General features: G+C 49.3%; 3 protein-coding genes across 4 annotated transcripts in view; 1 reads left to right on the forward strand and 2 right to left on the reverse strand.

Moving 5' to 3' along the window:
* The window catches only part of LOC103155334 (PH and SEC7 domain-containing protein 1-like), a 38,991-nt gene extending 29,336 nt beyond the window's left edge, over positions 1–9,655 (forward strand). Inside the window, exon 20 of the transcript XR_001659415.1 lies at positions 9,643–9,655. The gene's annotated coding sequence lies outside the window, so the exon portion shown is untranslated. The remainder of the gene's footprint in view (positions 1–9,642) is intronic.
* On the reverse strand, positions 489–10,719 carry nfkb2 (nuclear factor of kappa light polypeptide gene enhancer in B-cells 2 (p49/p100)). 2 transcript variants are annotated; one of them, XM_016663474.1, is made up of 24 exons: positions 10,473–10,705; positions 9,676–9,743; positions 8,759–8,801; positions 8,609–8,681; positions 8,137–8,177; positions 6,663–6,761; positions 6,427–6,578; positions 6,236–6,348; positions 5,934–6,092; positions 5,758–5,862; positions 5,592–5,680; positions 4,486–4,624; positions 4,279–4,410; positions 3,855–4,082; positions 3,634–3,775; positions 3,451–3,565; positions 3,035–3,242; positions 2,796–2,965; positions 2,618–2,720; positions 2,374–2,513; positions 2,228–2,306; positions 1,992–2,161; positions 1,802–1,913; positions 489–951 (listed from the first exon to the last, which is right to left on the reverse strand). In XM_016663474.1, the coding sequence occupies exons 2-24, from the start codon at positions 9,690–9,692 to the stop codon at positions 878–880; spliced, it is 2,703 nt and encodes a 900-aa protein (XP_016518960.1). In that variant the 5' UTR covers positions 9,693–9,743; positions 10,473–10,705; the 3' UTR covers positions 489–877. The 2 variants fall into 2 exon arrangements, with proteins under 2 accessions (XP_016518960.1, XP_007577052.1); XM_007576990.2 differs by having other exon boundaries at positions 878–951; positions 8,609–8,684; positions 10,473–10,719.
* A 690-nt stretch (positions 10,720–11,409) lies between these two features.
* The window catches only part of LOC103155336 (glutamate dehydrogenase, mitochondrial), a 9,532-nt gene continuing 4,053 nt past the window's right edge, over positions 11,410–16,888 (reverse strand). Inside the window, exons 4-13 of the mRNA XM_007576989.2 lie at positions 15,572–15,635; positions 15,374–15,468; positions 15,116–15,295; positions 14,902–15,039; positions 14,694–14,831; positions 14,012–14,092; positions 13,732–13,855; positions 13,563–13,654; positions 13,175–13,237; positions 11,410–13,069 (exon numbers count right to left, since the gene is read on the reverse strand). Coding sequence (XP_007577051.1) covers positions 12,950–13,069; positions 13,175–13,237; positions 13,563–13,654; positions 13,732–13,855; positions 14,012–14,092; positions 14,694–14,831; positions 14,902–15,039; positions 15,116–15,295; positions 15,374–15,468; positions 15,572–15,635 — 1,095 coding nt within the window. The 3' untranslated portion in view covers positions 11,410–12,949. The remainder of the gene's footprint in view (positions 13,070–13,174; positions 13,238–13,562; positions 13,655–13,731; positions 13,856–14,011; positions 14,093–14,693; positions 14,832–14,901; positions 15,040–15,115; positions 15,296–15,373; positions 15,469–15,571; positions 15,636–16,888) is intronic.

The raw sequence follows: 16,888 nt of genomic DNA on the forward strand, positions 1-16,888 counted from the left end.
GAGAAATTTTAGATTTTTTTGCTGATGTGAGATTTACCTGCAGAGATCTTCTATTCAACAGCGAAGCACACTCTGCTGGCTAAATGGGATTAGCAATCTGATTATCAGCTAGTCTAAAACCAATTTACTATTTTTATTATTCCAGTTTAGGAATAATAAACTTCAGCCAGGTCAGAAAAATGACCAGATTACCTCAAACGCCTCTTCATGAACAGCGTCAGAGGTCAAAGGTCAGCTGTTTTCTGTTCCAGTTGTCTGTCTCCTGTAGTAAAGGATTGGTGTAATTATGAGACAGCCAGTAGGAGGAGCTCTGATCAGCGTTTCTGTCCTCTGGACAGGAAGTTCTGATGTTTCCAGAACCCGTTTCCCTCCAGGAGGTTCTGATGGTTGCACAGCTGGACACGCCTGTCCATGTCCAGCCACAGCGCCTCCTGCAGGTCTCGGCTTCCCCACCTACCAACCTGAAAGATGTGCCGTCCCTTTAAATCTCCACAGTTTAACATCATTTATTTTCAAAGGAAACATTTTATCAGTTTTTACATTAAACATGATTTTGGCATCATTGGTCTTCTACACCTGACAGGTGAGTCAACAAGGTGCAGCGATGCATTCAAACACCCCACAAAAACCAGGAAATTCCAGTTTTGGTCTCAGTTGTTTGATATGAAGATGAATGAAACCGAAGGACATTAAAATATAAATAAGAGTCAAAGTTCCAGTTTCTGCAGAACCAGCTCAGGATGAAGATGATGATGAAGGGAGTGTTGATCCGTTTTGCAGCGTTTCTGTCCGTTTTGCAGCCTTTCTTGCTGCTGCAGCAGAACACTCATCTTCATCAGCTGATCCTTCCTCAGAGGTCACATGACGCCGCTGCTACTCATTCATTGGTCATCGCCTCCTCCTGCTGCTCCTCCATTGGCTGGCTGCTGAAGCCGCTGTCCACCGTGGCGTCTGATTGGACAAAGACCAGGAAGTAAGGAACATTTCTCAGATCAGATTCATTTTTCCCCCTGCCTCCTCAGGACTCAGGTTTTAAAAATGATATCACTTCCTGTTTCAGAAACCTGGTTCTGGTTCATTTTAACAACTAGAATTTATTTCCACTTATTTACTGTTTAAAGTTTTGAACCTCTGCTGGACGCTGCTGCAGTCTTTATTGGTTCTGAAAATGGAAATAATTAATTCTCAAAGCATGCTAATGCTAACACTCATGCTGGCATATCTAATAAATGTGATGAAATTAAAAACAACCTTTCAGCAGGTTTTATACCTATTTTCAATCAAAGTTTTTTTTAAATATATTGTTTTGATTGATCTGTTGTGAAATTCTGATGTTTTTATTGACTGGAAGCAGAAAATAATCAGTATTTACAGAAAGAAAAGCTTAAAAACAATTGGTATAAATGTTTCACTGAGATAAACCAAGTTTTATTGACTTTACTGCATTTTAAGCATTCTAGCACAAAACAGTCTAACTAATATGCTAATGCTTGTAGCGCTAATGTTAGCACAGTCAGCCAGCGCTGTAGTTTGAGTCTACATCCCATAATGATGGGATATGGACATCCCGCAGCTAACCTGACCCATGCTAACTCTACCCATGCTAACTCTACCAATGCTAACACTACCCATGCTAACTCTACCAATGCTAACCTGCCCCATGATAACTTGACCCATGCTAACTATCATTGCTAACCTGATCCATGCTAACCCTACCAATACTAACCTGGGTCTGGACTCTTAACATCATTCTGGGCCGTTTGGTTCTGGTTCTGTTTGGGTTCTGACCCGTCAGACCTACCTGAGCTGTGCTTGTCGTCTCGCAGCTCCGTGTTCCTCAGCAGCCGGACTCCCTCTGTCAGACCAAGAGCCTGCAGCGCCTCCACCAGGCCTTCAACCGGACCTCCACCCAGCTGCAGCACAGAGACACACAGATGGTGAACGGGTCAGAACCGGGTCAGTCAGAACCGGGTCAGAACCAGGTCGGGTACCTTGTAGTGCTGTAGCAGGTGCTGGCAGGGCGTGGCGCTGTCCTCGTACAGGTGCGTCAGCGTCATCATGCCCAGCTTCTCGGCCAGCTTCACCCAGGGAACGTCGCCGACGCTCAGCACCGCCACCAACCGGCTCAGCGTCTCCTCGTCCAATCCCGACCGCTCGCCATCTGCAGCAGCCAAACTTTAGGCGGGGTCACATGACACAGACTACCTGCACAGGTGGGGGCACCAACCTTCGCTGCCAGTCCGGATCTTCTTGTCGCCGTGGCGACTGGGCTTCGGGCTCCGCCTGGAAGCCAGCAGGTTCCTCACCTGGAGGGACAGCGGCAAGTGAGACACGCCCACAGCCCCGCCCCGCCGCCGGTGCTACGGCTCTTACCTTCTGACAGGTGGCCAGGTCCAGGGGAGTGTGGCCTCTGGCCCGCCTCTTCCGGCTGCCGATTGGTTCGTCCGCTTCCGCCTCCTCGTCTGACGAACTGAAGTACAGCGGCTCGTCGTTCTCCATGGTCTTATCGGCACCTGAAAGCAGGAGAGATGCTCACAGGTCACCTGGTGCAGCTGGACAGGTGAACCTGGTCCTCCAGGTGAACCTGGTCCTCCAGGTGAACCTGGTCCTCCCTCACCTGCAGCGATCAGCATGGAGCAGAGCGTGGGGAACCCCAGGCTGGCTGCCAGGTGCAGCGGCGTGTTTCCTCCAAAGGTGCAGGTGTTGACGTCGGCCTTCAGCTGCAGAGCAGGTGCGGCGTTAGCAGGTGTAGCCCAGGTGGAAACGAGCCCCGCCCCTTCCTGTTGGCTGCTTACCTCTGTGATGAGCGTGCAGGCCACTTTGAACAGGTTCTCTCTGACTGCCAGGTGCAGCGGCGTGTTACCGCTCTTCAGCTCGGCAGCGTTGATCTTGGCTCCGCCCTCTACCAGCAGGCGCAGGCAGCGCTCGCCGTCCCTCCTGATGGCCAGGTGAAGCGGCTGCAGACCTGTGGACACACAGCTACAGCTCAGCACCTCGCCAACGCATCAGGTTCAGCGCAGGCTCCGTCCCTCACCGTGGTAGTCCGGAGTGTTCACCAGGTGTGTGTGGCGTTCTCCCAGGTGGGCCAGCAGGAGGCGCAGCGTGGCAGTGTCTCCGGCCAGCGCAGCCAGGTGAAGCGGGCTGCGGCCATCTTTGTCCACCAGGGTGGGGTCGGCCCCCGCCCGCAGCAGCACCTCCACTACCTTCAGCTGCCGTGTGATGACCGCCAGGTGGAGCGGCGTCTGAGGAGTGGGTGGAGTCAGGATGTCAGCTGACCACCAGGACTGGCATAACTTGTGTAGCTAGCATAGCTAGATTAGCATAGGTAGCAGAATGTAGCTAGTGTAGTTAATGTGGCCAGAATACAAAGTGTAGTCTAACTATCCTAGCATAACATAGGTGTCCTAGCTTAGTCTAGCATAGCTAGCCTAGCCTAGTGTAGCAGGCTACCTGCTGCAGGTGGTTGCAGGTGTTGAGCACGGCGTGCTGCTGGCTGCTCAGCAGCGTCTGGATCAGCTGCTGGATGACGGCCGTCTGCTGGTGGATGATGGCCAGGTGCAGCGGCCTGGTGGGACACTGCCAGTTAGACCGGTCTGTCCGGACCAGAACCGGTTCAGGTGTGGTGGGACTCACGTGTCTCCGTTGGCGTCCTGGATGCCACACAGGTGTCTCTGCAGCACCAGCAGGATGCGGGCGTCTCCGGTGCTGCAGTACTGCAGCAGGGCGGCGGCCGTCTGCCGGGCGCTCTGCGACACCCGGCTGCTGAGGGAGGCGGCTGGGAGACACGGACCGGGTCAGAACCAGAACCATGGAACAGAACCAGAACCAGCCACATTCTGGTGCCGCACACTCACCGATCCGAAGCAGCTGCTGCTGCACAGCGGAGCCTGGCTGGCCCTCACCCTGCTGGGGGGTGGAGCCTGACGTCAGAGGGGTGGAGCCTGACGTCAGAGGGGCGGAGCCTGACGGCAGAGGGGCGGAGCCTGACATCTGGGCTCCTCCCCCTGAGGTGAAGCCTGTGAAGGCTCCGGTGAAGAAAGCTCCGCCTCCTGGTCCTCCGTTCATCTGGGAGAACTGGAAACCTGGAGAGACACGAGCCGTTAGAGACACCAGAACCAGAACAGAACCGGGTCCAAGCATTCAACTCTCAAACGGTTCTGTTTCCTTCCTGTTTGGGTTCTGAAAGGTTCCTCTGAGTTCGTCCCACTCTGAAAATTAAATTAATCCTGAAGTGTTCTGACTCTGGTTCTGGTTCTGATCCATCTCTCTGGGCCCCACCTGGTCCTCCGGGTCCTCCCGGTCCTGATCCGAAGCCGCCGGCGCCGGGCCCTCCGTCGCGCCCTCGCCCTCCTCTCCAGGAGTCGTAGTGCGGCAGCGGCTTCTGCTTCTTCCTCAGGACTTCCTCTTTGTCTGAAACACAGCAGGCGTCATGGAAGCCGCGCTGTGGGCGGAGCTAGGTCTCCATGGTAACCAGGGAGGACTCACCTTGGACCTGCGGGACGTAGGTGAACTGCTTGGGGTCGCTGCTGTCGCCGGCTTTCTTGCGGCGCAGCTGCAGGAAGACGGTGACGGGCCGGTCGATCTCGGCGCTGTGGTACGGCGGCGTCTTGAACACGATGGCGTACTGCAGACAGGAAGTGACGCGCGTCACCATGCTGGTTTGACCTCTGACCTTTACAGGTTCTGATCTGACTTTAAGGTCCATCCCAGCGCCCTGCGCCTCTGTGACGTGTGGACTCAGTCAAAGTCACATCAGGTTCAGGGCTGGGTGAACATTAACATGTTCTAATAATTAATTATCAGTCTGTCATGTGACTAGAGATGTTTACCCATAAAACCATCTGGTTTATGCAGCTGAAGGTCAGTTTGGTATAAAGTTGAGCCAATGCAAAGATCAAGTGAAGGACAAACATACGGCATATATAAAAAACAATAAAAATGCCTGATGCTACATTAGAAAAATAAAAAGACCAGATTATTTCTGAGGTTCTGCTGAAGCTCAGCAGAAACAGGAAAAGGATTCAACTAAGACTTTCAAAGTAAAGCTCACAGAGTCTTTTCAGAATAAGGGTCTAGTTCTGTCAGCATAGAGGAGGAAGTGAAGGCGTCTGTTTCCAGGAAATGATCAGAGATCATGTGACACCGATCAGCTCTTCATTCTGTACGGAGCTCCGCTGGGGCCAAAAACCTGCTTAAAAATTAAACTTTATAAAACTGAAAACTAAAAATAAGATAATTTTTTAAGGTTAAGTTTTTAAAAAATATCTATTTCTCACTGCTTAAAACTTATTTTTCAGTTTGAAAATTTTTTTTGTTTACAAATAATTTTTCAGGTCCTTTTTATTTCAATATAATTTTTTATTTCCAATATATTTATCAGATTAATTTTTTTCAAATTGAAATTTGTTTTGTTAAATTTTTCTTCAGGTTCAATTTTTTTTGTGTTTCTAAATAATTTTTCAGTTTCAGTCTTTTTGTCAGATGCATAATTTTTAAAATTTCAAATATTTAATATATATATATATTTTAGTGTTTTCCAGTTTCAGAAATGTGTTTTGAGCCCCCGGTAGCTCCGTAGCTCTGGTTCCAACCTGCTTGTGGACGTCGGTTGGAGAGAAGTCCCCGAAGGCCTCCCAGCATCCGTCCTCGTCTTCCTCATAGAAACGGATCTCGATGTCGTCTGAGGAGACAGACAGGTGAGACTCAGAGAGACGGGTCATTGGTCGACCAACAACCCGAGGACAAAGTGTCCCTCACCTTTCTGGACTTTGTCACACAGCAGGAAGATCTCATCTCCTCCCAGCACCGATCCGCACGTCTTGTCCATGCGCGAGATCTTCAGGTTGGACGCGTTGGGAGACTCTGCAGGGGAAACAGGTCAGCGTGTGGCCAGCAGGGGGCGCCGTGTGAGTGTGTGTGTGTTTGAGGCTCACTGCTGTCGTAGATGGGATTGGACACCACAGGTTTGAGCGCCCTGGTGAAGCCGCCGTTGCTGTCCTGCAGGAAAGCGGTGAAGCGTAGACGGACAATGTTCAGGTCCATGACCTTCCCCAGCTCCTTGGCCTCCTTCAAGATGGACGACTCCTCACCATCTGCAGGGACACAGGGGACAGAGGGACGTCAGAAACAACGGGGACATCCTGACAGGCCGGGACCAGGACCTCAGGTCAGCCTGGGGACTGTCCAGGTGTGTGTGTGTGTGTGTCCAGGTGTGTGTGTGTCCAGGTGAGTGTACCTGTGAGCGGACAGTGAGTTCCTTTCTGTCTCCGCCTCTCGTCTCGGAGCCGTCGGGTCAGAACCTCGACCACGCCCTTCTTGGTCACATGGAGGATTCCCAGATTGCTGAACCTGCAGGAAGTGACATCATCATTGCAGTTGTGAGCGCTTATTAGCAGGTTGTGGTTCTGTTTGGGTTCTGGTACTGACGAGGCGGTCAGGTCGTTGGGTCCGATGTCCAGGCTGCAGGTCCCGTTCTCGTTGCAGTGGCGTCCCACCAGGCTGTGAGCGTGGACCCGGGCCGGGTCGGTGTGGGTCACCAGCTGGACCTCCACCCGGGCATGGCCCACGTAGTTGTTGATCTGCGGACCAGAACGTCGCCGGCGTCAACAGAACCGGAACCAGAACTGGATCGGAGCGCAGGCTGGTTCTGATTGGCTGCTCACCTTCACGGTCGGGTAAGTCCGCCGGTTTTTCTCGCTGGACGCCCCCGGCAACCCGCCATGGGACGGGCCCTCGCACTCGTAACGGAACCGGAACCCCCTCTGCAGTGGCAGAACCAGAACTGGGTCAGAGCAGAACCAGGTCCAAACCAGAACCAGCCCCAACCAAACCCCACTGAGCATGTGCTGCAGGCTGTCATGTGACCTGCATCACTTCCTGTCAGTAAATGGAAGTGACACGCTAACGGCCGAGGGGGAATCACCTGTTTTTCTGGAATTCCCACCTGAACGGTTTTCTGTTCCCAGAGTTTTCCAGCTTCACTCTGAGGTTCTAACAGCAGAACTTTAAAATTTATTTTACACATTTTATTAAATCTGAACATAAACATCCTGGAAACACGAACAGATCTGATGACTTCCTGCTCTGTAGTTTTAGATAACAATCCCTCTCCAGGCGGCCATGTTTCTCATTATTTTAATCCGCTTTCTGTGATTTCATAGTCTAAATAATATTTTGTCAGATAAATAAACTGAATGTTTGTGTCTAAAACTAAAAATAATCTGTGAACTCTTTATTCTAGATGGTCACGATGTCCAAAGAGCTCAGAGAGAAATAATGACGTCATCAGCATCATGACTGAAACACAGAAACAGGTGTGGGCTGAACAGCCATGAGGAACGCCAGAAACACAGCCAGAGGTATGGAAGGCAAGTAGGGACAAAATTCAACATATAAAAACATAACTAAATCCTAAATAACATAACTAAAAATATAACAAAACAACTTAAAAGGCAAAATATAAATGTTTTAAGAAACTATTTTAAACCTGTAATGAGTTTATTAACATTATATTTCCAGAAAGCTTCTGTATGGAGGGCCAAAAGGGACAAAGTTTATTAAATAAATACATCAATACATCATTAATTAAATGTACAATGAAATATGTTTATGTCTAAATTAATCAGTGGACAATAAATTTATTAAACATGTAAATAAATCATTAAAATAAAAACAGATCCACATTAGCCCCGCCCATCCATGCTTCTGGTTTGACAGCTCAAATCATGTCATGGCGACACTGCAGGAACAGGAACCGTACAATAATTAAATGAAATAGCTAAATATAAATGTAATTAATTATCTTCAGCATTAGAAACAGTTTGTATTTTAACAATTTAATGAATTTATCGTAAACCTCGAGCTTCAAACATTCGGATTCTGTTTCAGAAATTTAAATGAAAATTTGTCGTTGAGTCGTAAAAGTAAGAGCTGCTAAACGTAGCCTCAGGGGTCAAAGGTCAAACAACCCGGAGGTTCTTCTTCCCGTTTCTGGTGATCATTACAGAGGTTCTGATTAACCAGGTAAGAATTATTCTGGTGGACTGAAGGCTGTAAAAAGTCCTGGAACCGGACCAGAGGTCTGAGTTCAGACAGAACCAGAACCAGCAGGTTCTGCTCGTTGTGGGTCGGACTCACCTGTTTGGGTTCCTCGATGATCTGGATGTACGGACCGTGAGCTGCAACACAGAACAGAACCGGGTCAGAACCGCTGGCTGACTGACTGACAGTTTCCCTGAAGCTTCTCTGGAAGGTTCTGGACTGCCTGGTGCCGGGTCGGCCACTGGACCACTGGGGGTTCTGGTACGGGTTCTGGGACGGTTTGGACCGGCGGGTTCCAGGTATTAAAGATGGGTTCTAAAAAAGTATGCTGGCTGCTGAGGCCGTGGTTCTGACCCAGAACAACTTGCTACATAGAACCAGAACCAGAGAGCAGATATGGTACCAGCAGCCAGTGGGTCTGGTACCAGAGAGAGAGGGATCTGAAGGGTTCTGGGGACTCCTCCCTGTGGAACACCATGACTCCACTGACCCGGTCCAGTTGGTTCTGTTTTGGTCTGCTGGGCCTGCAGGAGATTTAGTGGGTGGGGCTAAAGCCAGAGCAGCTCACCTGTCTCAGGTATGTACGGCTCCGTCTTGATCTCCATCGGAGGAATGAAGTCACAGGAGAGGAAGCTTGGTAACTGCTGCAGAAGAAAAGACATCGGATCAGAACCATCAGATCCTCATCAGAACCTCCTGATGTCAGACAGGAACTCACCATGTTGTCGTCTCCGTAGTTCACGAACTGAGGTTCAGTCATCCTGCAGCAGAAACACAGTAAGACACGAGTGAGTGTGAGTGTGAGTGTGTGTGTGTGTGTGTGTTCTGGGTCGGCCCGGCAGAACCGCCTCAGATCCAAATAAAAGCTAACAAACAGAAGCTCCCCCCTCCCCCGCCTGTTTCAGTCACTTCCTGGAAGCAGACTTCAGGAAAACCCCCAGAATCCCAGAGCAGAAAGGGGCGGGGCTTCCAGCCTGCTGATGATGTCACACTGCTGCTATGGCAACCAGAGAGGTCGGCACCAATCAGGAAGAGCCAGAACCATTATGAGAACCAGAACCAGGACGAGAGACACTCTGACATCTTCAGAACCTCCAGGCCCGATGATGATGAATGAACACAGTGAGGAAGAGGAGACACCAACCAGCAGCCAGAACCAGAACCAGAACCTCCAGCAGTCAGAAGCAGACCCGATGTTCTGTGTTTGTCTACTTCCTGTCTGGTGGTTTTTGACTTCCTGTCTCTCAGAGAAAAACCCGGCTGCCTGTGAGTCAGAACCGACCCAAGGCCCGGTTACCCCCCTCCTCCCCCCGGCGCAGGGACGGCCCCCAGCGTGGCGCCAGCCAATCAGAGCGCAGCGTGAGGACAGAAACCTGAAGGGGAAGTCGGCAGGAATCCACGGCGGGAGATTTTACTGACGGTTTCTGTGAAACCCGTCACCGTGGCAACGCCTCTGCAGCACGCCGCGATCTCTGGTGACCCGTTTCTGGAGATCCAGGAAGGTTCTGGTCATGATGCTGACCTCTGGTTGGTCACAAGGGGCTCTACTGAGCATGCTCAGTCCATCGCTGCAGGACCAGCAGAACCCAGGGGGTTCTGGAGGTTCTGACCCGGGTAGGTGTGATGAAGATGTACCTGAGTGCTCCGGCCATGTCTGGAGGTGAGGAAGAGGAGGACTGGATCTTCCTCCTGCCGGGTTTTTCCTGCAGAACACAAACAGACATGATGAGAGTCAGGAGATCGGATCAGCGCCGGCCCAGGATCTCCTCCTCTCGACCCGATAGGACCATCAACTGCTCAGCAGGTCCAGAACCTCTAGAACCTCCTGGTCCAGCCTGGAACCAGAACTAATCAGAACCAGAACCACCAGTCCAAAGACCAGGCAGGTTCTACAGCTCAACCGGGTTATGGAGAACCTTCTGCTGGTTCGGGACTTCCTTTTACTCCCAGATTTCAAAATAAAAGGATTCCACAATAAAAACATCCGGGAAACATCAGGATATTTATGATAAAAATCTGAATTATTTTTAAATTATTTTACGTAAGAACAATCACAGACATCAAATCAGAAGCCATGTAAAATTAAAATCGATCAATAATCGATGTGATTTCGTTATTTTCCCAGAACCTCCTAAGAACAGAACCAGGATTACTGAAACCCAGCTTAAACCAGTAAACATTAGCTGACCCCATTTAAACGGGTTCGGCGCCCGTAGAACCGGGATTCTTTCATCCGAACCAGTGATACTTCGAGTTCAGCTTCGGTTCGAATAATTACCGGACTTTGAAGGTAGATTCAACGGATTTTTGAGTCTAGCCTCGTTTTAGCTTAGATTTAGACTCCAATTTAAACCCGTCCGGACTGTTTTGGCCCAGTTAGAACCAAGTTGGTTCCGTTGGAACCGTTTAGCAGTAAAAATGTGAGTTTTTACCTGGTTTCTTCCTTCGATCTGACTGTCCGATTCAGTTCGCAAAAACTCCCGAACTGAACCCAGAAGTGTCAAACTGGCGCACGAGGAGAATGGGGGACTTCCGGTTCGGGATTTTCAAAATCAAACCTGCGATGTGTTTTTCTTTCTGCGCTGCGTTTTGTCTGTTGCTCATTTGAGTAGCAGGTGGAGGACAGCTGGTGTTCCACTGCTGTCCTCCAGGGACACTGTCCCACCTCCAGGGGAGGTGGGACAGTGGTTCCCGGGGAGGGGTTTGCTCCTCCGCCAGGCCTCCGGTTCTCCAGAGTTCTGTTGAAGAACCGACCTGTTGGTTCTGCTGAGTTGGACCGGAGACACATGGACTACAGAGGACCTGCAGGACTCGTTCTGGACACCGCTGTCCTTCAGGGACTCAAACAGTAAAGTAATTTCCTGAAGTTAGGCCACTTTTACTGGTTTTATTTTGAAGCAACAAACGGGATCGGAAATGCTTGTCCCTCTCTTTTGCTTCGGCTTGACGCAGCTCAGACCCGTTGTCATGGTGACCTCAGGCTGTCAGTGGAGTCGGAAATCCCCGAACCTGCAGGGGAATTCCGGAGCCACGGCGGGAACACGGCCAGCTGATTGGTGGGAACACGAGCTTAAGTCCCGCCCCCCGATGAAAGAACAAGTGGAGAAAACGATCAAAATAAGCATCATAAAAAGGATTTATGGTAAATTAGTGGAAAACAAATAGATTTTTATACTTTTATGCAGTAATTAAAACTAAACTCGTCAAATTTAAAGACAGTGCTCCAAAGATTTTAATTAAAACGAATAAACAAAATTGATGCACTTAAACCTTATTTTATTCTGAGAATAATCCTGATAGCTTCAGTTTGAACATGTTCCAGACTTTCAAAGGCTACAGTGATGTAACAAAATGAGAGAAAACAACCAGAAGTGGTTTGTGCTTTATTTAACTTCCTGTTCTCACAAAAAGCTAAACCAACCCCTGAATACAGAAGAAGAGCAGCTTGAGTTAAAGGAGACAGATCAGAAAAATAATTTTTCATGCAGCATAAACAAATTGCCCCAAGCTTTCACAAGGCGCCGACAGGGGGAGCCACCTGCGTTTGCATAGATTCTTACAGAGAAACTGAAAGTTCAGAAACAGAAGAAATGAACAGAACTTAAGATCAGGATCAGAAAAATAAAAAGACTTTCCGTCCACAGAGGAACTGAACCTGAGGGAGAATTTTACAGATTAATAATTTTACAGATTAACAGATTGTGTCATTACTGCGTTTCTGAGAAAAAAACATCTAAATATGAACGAGTTCAGTTGGATCAACTGATCTTTACCAGCTTACATTCATTGTAAATCTTAAAAATTTCATTTGTTTGGGTTGTTTACTATCAAATTAAATGTCTTCAATAACACAAATCTGACTAAAACATAAAATATAGAAGTAATGAACAGAAGTTCAGTTATTTCATAAACATTGTTTGCATATTGCTTATTAATTTGCCACCATTAAGCACCACTCGTCTTTTCAAAATGCTAATTAGGATGTTGATTTTTAGAGGTTAAAAATCAACATCCATAATAATAATGATGCTAAACGCTCCGTGTAGCCTAGAAATGATGACATATTGGGTGCTGACATGTTGGTCTGGGGCCTCTAGAGAAGATCTGCTCAGGGCCCCAAAAAGGCTTGGGCCAGCCATGGAAAATGTGCAAAGTCACTTTGGCAAAGTTGATTCTTTCTCCAAATCAAAAATAAATCTGTTTTCAGATAATTTTTGAAAATAAAATCTAGTTTTAAGTTAAATTTTTAAATATTTTGTTGTAAACATGTAGAAAAAAGCAGCAGCTTTTAGGGCGATCTTTGGTCAAAACACATTCATGATCAGACAGATGGGAATCCGGTTCTGGTTCTGGTCGGGTTCTGTCCTCTACTGGAAAGGTTCAGGAGGTTTTGGATTTGATATTGGGACCAGAACAGGGCCTGAGAGTTTTAGGTCGGTTTGTTGAATCTAAGCAGCAAAATTTAAATCGGAGAAGAGAGAACCATCTGGAGGAGCCAAGAACCCGACCAGAACCAGAACCATTAACCGGGTTGATTAAAGTAACAGAAACGTAAACAAGGTGTATGTAAACATGTGACCAGAACCATGTGGAGGTCAAGTAGAACCAGTCAGTGGTTCTGACCCAGTCCATCTGACTGCAGCAGAACTTTTATCCTGCCAGAGGGCTTTTATTTTGGAAGGAACTTCCTGGTTCGGTCCATCAGAACAACTCGGAGTTGGAGTCAAGGCGTTCCCTGATCTGGCCCGGTCCACATGGTTCTGATCCATCTGAAGGCCTCAGTGAGTGGCGGCTCTGCGGTCCGGTGGGCTGTGAGGAAGAGGAGCGAGGAAGAGGAGCGAGGAAGCAGCAGGAGCACCAAGGGAGGCGGGTAGCGTCTGGAACCAGAACCGGAACCAGAACCGGAACCTTATGTGAAGATGAGCCCAGAGTCGCTGTAAACCTTGAAGATCTTCTCGATGGCGTTGACGTACGCCGCCGTCCGCAGGTCCAGACCCAGCTGGTACCGGCTGGTCGTCTGCATGATTTGCTGCAGGAAACAAGATTTTCAGAATAAAAGCTCCATCCACCAGAGGGCACTGCGACTCAAATGATGCAGCTGCTCATATTGTGTGTGTGTGTGTGTGTGTGTTACCCTGGCAGAGCGCTCCATGGTGTAGGCCAGGCCCGAGTGGACGATGTCCTTCTCAGACGCTCCCTGCAGCAGAACGGGACAGGTCAGCACCGAGGAAGAGGAGGACGAGGAAGATGTTCGTTTCTCCTTGAGGTTCAGTGTCCAGGTCTCGGCCAATCAGAGGCGGGACTCCCCTCTGATTGGCTGTGGTAAAGGTGTTCCTGTGTGTGGGTGGGACTTTCTGCTGTACCAGCAGGTTCCTCTGTGTGGCGCTGCTGAGACCTGAAACGTTCAGTGCTCCTGACTGAGGGAATGCTGATGTGAACCAACGACTGCTGGTGTGTGTGTTTAGATCTGACACACACTTTCTGCGGGGTGTGAATACTTTCTGCGGGGTGTGAATACTTACGGAGATCCGGTCCTGGAACTCCGAGGTGGGAACAACTGGAATGGAGCCGTTCAGTTTTCCAAACTTCCTCTCCAGACTCTCCTGGACGGACACTGAGGAGAAACAGGTCAGTCAGAACCAGAACCACCATGACGATGATGATGGTGATGATGAAGAGTGCGGCGCTGACTCAGCAGGTGGTAGTTCGAATCCCTCTCGTACTTGAAGGTGAGCCGGCCGTAGCTCACATGGTTCAGGTTCTTCAGCCACTCAAAGTACGACACGGTGACGCCCCCCGCGTTCAGGTACATGTCCTGGGTACGAAACCGCAGCTCAGACCAGAACCAGAACCAAAAACCAGAACAGAACCAGACCCCCCACTGACCGGGATCACCAGCATGTTCCTCTCCAGGAAGATCCGNACCAGAACCAGAACCAAAAACCAGAACAGAACCAGACCCCCCACTGACCGGGATCACCAGCATGTTCCTCTCCAGGAAGATCCGGTCCGCCTCAGGCGTGGTCGGCCCATTGGCTCCCTCTGCAATGATCTGTCAGAACCAGAGAGAAACCGGGTCAGAACCAGAGAGTATACTTGTCAAGTTTTTAAACCCAGAGAAACTTTTGGATCCAACCCAGAAGAACAGCTGACATCCAGCGTCAGACGGGTTTATCAGAACTCCAACAGAACCTCCAGTGAACCACTGACTAACCAGAACCAGGCGCGGTCCAAATGCAGCCGGGTCGTTTTTAAAACCAGAACAGATGATCTGATCGGCAAAATAAACGTCAAACTGGAAAGAGAAATATTTAGTTATGAAGCTGAATATTTAGCTTCATAACTAAATATTTAGTCATGAACTCATTTATGAATGTGTGACTAACATTGTGACAACATGACTTTGTAAATTAACTCCCACGTGTTTCTGCACGTCCTGCTAAATAAACCCAAATATTGCTGTTCATTTTTTACAGTGTAACTTTACAAACAGGATTTGTTTATTTTTTTAAATTTGTTTTAATACAGGAGATTTATGGGAAAGATCGGTAAAAAAATGGTCATTTCATTTGAAAACAGGAAACCTGACAGCTACAGAGTCAGAACCAGTTGGACCAGAATCCAGTCGACCTGTGGCCCGGTTCTCCCGGTACCTTGGCCTTGACGCGGTGCGCGTTGCGCTGCGTCAGCTGCTTCTCGCTGGCAGCGGGGATCAGGATGTCGCAGTCGGCCTCCAGCAGGCTGCCTTCGTACGGCGTCGAGTCCGGGAACCCCACGATGGTCCCGTTGGCCTGGAGACAGGGAGCAGCGTTAGGGCGCGGTTCTGGACCAGAGCGCGGCCTGCGGGGGGCGCCCACCCACCAACTTGTAGTCCTCCAGCTGCTTGGGGTCGATGCCGCGCGGATTCCAGATGCTGCCGTCCATCTCGGCCACGCCCACACACCTGGCGCCGAAGCGGTGCAGGTAGCGCATGGTGTGGAGGCCCACGTTCCCGAAGCCCTGAGAGCAGAGGAGCAGCTGATTGGCTCAGAGCGGAGACGCCGGACCCCACCGGGCCGGGCGGTGCCGGCCGTACCTGGATGATGAAGGTCTTGTCCTGGAAGCCCGGCGCCAGCCCGACCCGGTTCATGAAGGACGCGTCGTTGATGAAGTTCTCGATGCCGTGGAAAACGCCGCGGCCTGTCGCAGAGATCCGGCCGTGGATCCCGCCCTGGCTGATGGGCTTCCCCGTCACACAGGCGTGGGCGTTAATGTCCTGAGGAGGGGTAGACAGGTCAGAACCAGGGTCGGGTCAGAACCAGGGTCGGGTCAGTTGGTTCCGGCCCAGACTCACGTAGTGTCCCATGGTCGTGGCGAAGGTATCAGCGATCCATGACATCTCCCGCTCCCCGGTGCTCATGTCCGGAGCCGGAACGTCGATACCGGGCCCTGCAGAACCACACGGAGGGTTAGAACCAGCCGGGTCCGACAGAATTACAGACCCCGTCTGTGAGGTGGGCGGGGCTTATGAACAGGAAGTTGGTTTCCTCACCGATGAATCCCTTCTTGGCGAGCTCGATGGTGAACCGCCTGGTGATTTTCTCCAGCTCACTGTCCTGGAAACAGAGATTGGACCAGAGGAAGGTTCTGAATGGTTCTGGTCCAGATTAACCCGTCCAGAATACTGATTAAGACATCCTGTTAGTTCATTTATTTAGTAACGATTAAATCAATTAAGCGAATAAAAAATTGACTCATTCTGCAGATTTTTATTTGATAATTAAATTCCTTTTCTCAAGAATAAAAATGTTTATTGCCTTAAATGCAATAACATCATTCCTGTGAACATTTGCTCCAAGGATGAATTATTGATTAAGTGGAACAAAAGGTGATTAATAGATTATTTCCAGAATATGAAACAAAAACTAAAAATGTTTTTAAATTAAATGTAAAATGTTTGTTGTTCAGTTTTGGGTTCATTTTTCGTTCTTTCAGCTTCAGAGTTTCTAAGTTCCAATCGATCATCGATTTTAATATCCGACTCTGGTTCTTTCAGCTCTGCTCTGCTGCAGCGCCCCCTGCTGTGCATCTGATCCACTGAACCGGTACAATGGGTTTATTCAGCGTCTCCACAGTGGAACCGGTTGGACTGGACCAGAAACGGGCTGTTCTGACCCGCCCTGATCCAGACACGCCTTTGTTTAGCTTGTGGGCGGCCCAGTTCTGTTCTGGTTCTGGAGGAAGATTCTCCGTCCGACTGCAGCTGGTACCACTGAGTTGGAGTCCAGAACCAGTTCAGAACCTCCAGGTCGGTTCTGTTTCCCCCTCTAACCCAACGACACGCTTCATCATCATCATCATAGTAAAGGGGGCTGCACCGTGGTGCAGTGGGTGGCACTGTTGCAGCAGAAGGTTGTGGGTTCGATTCCCGGCCCAGGTCTTTCTCCATGTTCATGCTGGTTCTGTCCACCCAGTCCAGAAACATGTTGCCCTGCGATGGACTGGTGACCCGTCCAGGTGACCCGTCCAGGTGACCCCGCCTCTCGCTGGAGGCAGCCGTTTGTTTTGTAGAAAATGTTTTCCTCTTTTTTGTTTGTTTCTGTTTCGGCTCTAATTTAAATCTAGTTTTCAGTTTGTTTTGTCATTTCAGTAACAAACAGGATTCGGGTCACTTTCTTTAATATTTAGTCAAGTTTAATAAATTTAAATCTGCTCTGTCTGCTCAGTAAAAAGCTCTGGATAAACGATAAACTGAGTTTAACTTCATTACAGCCGTGAAAATTGATCCTGATTACAAATTAATTAATAATCAAAGCCCAGTTCTGTTTCTGGTCCAGAACCGACCCAGACTCCGTTTCTCCTTCAGAGC

This window comes from Poecilia formosa, unplaced genomic scaffold, assembly GCF_000485575.1.
Source record: "Poecilia formosa unplaced genomic scaffold, Poecilia_formosa-5.1.2 Scaffold422, whole genome shotgun sequence".
NCBI classification, from domain to species: domain Eukaryota; kingdom Metazoa; phylum Chordata; class Actinopteri; order Cyprinodontiformes; family Poeciliidae; genus Poecilia; species Poecilia formosa.